Source organism: Sinocyclocheilus rhinocerous, unplaced genomic scaffold (genome assembly GCF_001515625.1).
Source record: "Sinocyclocheilus rhinocerous isolate Xijiao unplaced genomic scaffold, SAMN03320098_v1.1 scaffold3916, whole genome shotgun sequence".
Lineage (NCBI taxonomy): Eukaryota > Metazoa > Chordata > Actinopteri > Cypriniformes > Cyprinidae > Sinocyclocheilus > Sinocyclocheilus rhinocerous.
This window is the reverse complement of record NW_015643503.1, coordinates 101,983-105,535: the sequence shown is the minus strand read 5'-3', so window position 1 is coordinate 105,535 and position 3,553 is coordinate 101,983. Positions and strand designations below refer to the sequence as shown.

Sequence of the window (3,553 nt, the reverse complement as noted above, 5' to 3'; positions counted from 1 at the left end):
GTGTGTGTGTGTGTGAGAGAGTGTGTGTGTGTGTGAGAGAGTGTGTGTGTGAGAGTGAGTGCGTGTGTGTGTGTGTGAGAGAGAGTGTGTGTGAGACCTGTGGTTGGGACGGCGTCGCGTTGAAGCTGAATTTCTTGTCTGTCCTGTGAAGAGAAAAAAGCATGACATTCCTAAAGATCGGGGTGAACAGGATGCTAAAACGACTAAATCACCAGCTTCAGGCCACAGGTTTACAGCAGTTCACCAGGAAGACAGTGACAGGCAGAACTAGTGTCTGGATCTGATAGCGTCTGTGAAGCCTGACTCTGCTCAGTGACTCACTGCAGCGTGAAGCTGTCCACGCGACTGACGCGCAGCTGATAGTGGATCCCAGCGCTGGACAGCGTCGACACGTCCACGTAGAAGAACTGCGTCTCTGCCACGGCTTTGGTGGGCGGCTGACACAGCGTACGGCCCAGCTGTGTGTACTGGTACTTCCTCTGATACCTGCGGAGACACACTCACCTTTACATCTACATACGGGGTTTCTGTCCTGAAAAGCTCTTAAATCAGAGCAGAAAGTCTTAAACTCAAAGTCATGGCATTAAATGTTGCACACACTGCAAAAAATTTATATTTTCCACAGTATTTTTGTCCTGGTTTCTAATGTAAATATCTAAACATTCTTAAATCCAGATTCAATGCTTTGCTTTTACTCATGCTCAAGTTGTTCCAAACCTGCATGAATTTATTTCTTCTGTTTCTGGTACAGTTTGTATTTGATGTGTTTCTATACTACGGGAGTCAGTGGGGACCAGCAACTGTTTGGTTCCCCACATTCTTCAAAATATCTGCTTTTTTGTTCAACAGAAGAAAGAAACTCATAGTTTGGAACAATATGTAAATTATGTTCGAATTTTATTTTTTGAGTGAACTGTCCCTTTAAAAAAATACAGTGCGAGAACTAAAATCCTTTTATTGCTTCATTTGTGCTGCTTGTGCAAAAACAGAAGTTCATGAGGAACTGAAAGATCAAAGTTCACACATGAATGAACAAATCATCAAATCCAAAATTAACTTCGACACCTGATTATCATCTGACTCCAGCAGTATATACAGTATGTATATTATATATATATATATATATATATACACACACACAGTTATGTACTGAACAAACATCACACTTTATATTATGAATATTGTTGGCTCCTTGACAAACTGCTTTTGTTGCTTTGGATATATGAATGTATTCATTTCTAATTTAATAAACACTGGTTTATTTAATTAACTAATTAATTTAATTTGCCATAATCAATAAAAATACTTCATATCATATACTTCAAATACCTCATATTTAGATTTTTTTGTTGTTGTTTTTGGAGACTGATGAACTCTCACTCACTTTGATCAGGTTATTATGGGATGTGGAGTTGCTAGGCAACAGCTGTACTCACAGGCCTCTGAGGATGAGGGGAACCTGGAAGGACAGAACGGCCTGTTTCTGCCGGACCACGAACAGAACCGGACTCTGAGCACTCTCCGACAGCAGCTCCACGGACACACGCACACCCTCCGTCTGAGAGACACACACACACACACACAGAGACACAGACACACACACAGAAACACACACACACAGACACACTCACTCACACACACACAGAGACACAGACACAGAGACACAGACACACTCACACAGAGACACAGACACACTCACACAGAGACAGACACACACACACACACACACAGAGACACAGACACACACTCACACACACACAGAGACACAGAGACACAGACACACACACACACAGAGACAGACACACACACTCACACACACACAGAGACACACACACACACACATGTATTTTCAGCATCATTACTCCAGTCTTCAGTGTCACATGATCTTCAGAAATCATTCTAATATGCTGATTTGCTGCTCGAGAAACATTTCTGATTATTATCAATGTTGAAAACAGTTGTGCTGCACAATATTTTTGTGGAAACTGTGATACATTTTTTCAGGATTCTTTAATGAATAGAAAATTCAAAAGTATGTGAAATAGAAATCTTTTGGACTAAATTGGGTTTTTAAATATATTCAAATAGAAATAAGTTCTTAGAAAATGTAATGATATTCCACAGTATTACTGTCAAATCAAATAAAGCAGCCTTGATGAGCAGAAGAGGATTCTTTCAAAAACCTTAAAAACATGGTAGAACTGTATTTACAATTCTACACACACACACACTCACAGACACTCACACACACACTCTCACACACACTCACAGACACACACACACACTCTCACTCACAGACACACACTCACACACACAGACACACACACACACACACAATCACACAGACACACACTCACACACACGTATCCATACAGTCATAAGCTCGCATATATCAGTACAGTGTGAGCAGTGTGTCGGTGTAATGTCAGACTGACCGTGTCTCGCGTTAAGCTCGTGATATTGTTTTAACGGCGATCCGGAACAAACACATTCTAACACACGACAGCGTCCGCAATGAAACACAGTCCGCCGTTAAACCGATGGAAATATGATCCGGGTCCGCTCGCTCTCGCGCTGCTGTGTTGACACTGGCCGCGTGACGTCATCGCGCACGCGTCATGTGTACACGTCATAAACGCGCGCAAACACATACGGAACATCATTCACTATCACATTTTTTAAAAAAAAGAAAAGAACATCATACACAAGAGTTCGTAATTCAACGTTTATTCAACATACAGCATTTCCCGCTTAGTTAAAATATGCAGTCGCGCTGGACTGCCTGAGGGCGGAGTTACACTGCTGAACAGCCAATCGGAGCACAGAATGACACGTGACAGCTCGCGTTGACGTCGTTTGTTTACGGCTGAGCTGAAACTGACGCTAAAGCCCTTTATCTATTCTATTCTTTCTTTTGTTGATGTCTTCTGTTACTCATATTTTCGTATGGATATTTTATTTATGTTCCAGTTTTCAGAAAAAAATGAAAAGCTCATTTATGCACAGACATCTGTGAGACTCACGTGTATTTACACTAAATATACAGTTCATGGATAAAAACAGTGATTTCAGCAGTGAATCATAGCGATTTCATATGAATGTGATACTAACTGCCAATACAGTTCTCACATTTAAAAGATTGCAGATAACATTTCATTATGATCAAAAGTTTTTAACAGACAATAATGTGTATATGTTTACATATGTTACAGTAAGACCATTCCGATGAAAAGAAAATATATTTGTATTGATGCCTTGGCAGCATTATGTGTAAAAATAATCATGCTTATAAAGTCCATTCAAACAGAGAAGCGAAAGAGCTTGATTTTGTGATGAGAAGCTGTATGTGCACGAACATCAACACGGTACATATAGACTGTGTGTGTGTGCGGCCTGCTGACAGAAGTATGTTCAGCAGCTGTGGTTTCCTCCAGTGTCTGCAGCAGAAGCTTTTATTGGTGCCGACCATAGACTGTAGAGAAACAGGGTGCCGACCCACAGAACCACCACCTGAGGGCGACACACACACACACACTCACACACACTCACATAC

General features: G+C 41.1%; 1 protein-coding gene across 1 annotated transcript in view; it reads right to left on the bottom strand.

The window, feature by feature from the left end:
- The window catches only part of LOC107757314 (SID1 transmembrane family member 2-like), a 17,010-nt gene extending 13,789 nt beyond the window's left edge, over window positions 1-3,221 (bottom strand). Inside the window, 4 exon segments of the mRNA XM_016574755.1 lie at window positions 98-143; window positions 322-486; window positions 1,437-1,598; window positions 3,211-3,221. Coding sequence (XP_016430241.1) covers window positions 98-143; window positions 322-486; window positions 1,437-1,598; window positions 3,211-3,221 — 384 coding nt within the window.
- Window positions 3,222-3,553: the final 332 nt, after the last annotated feature.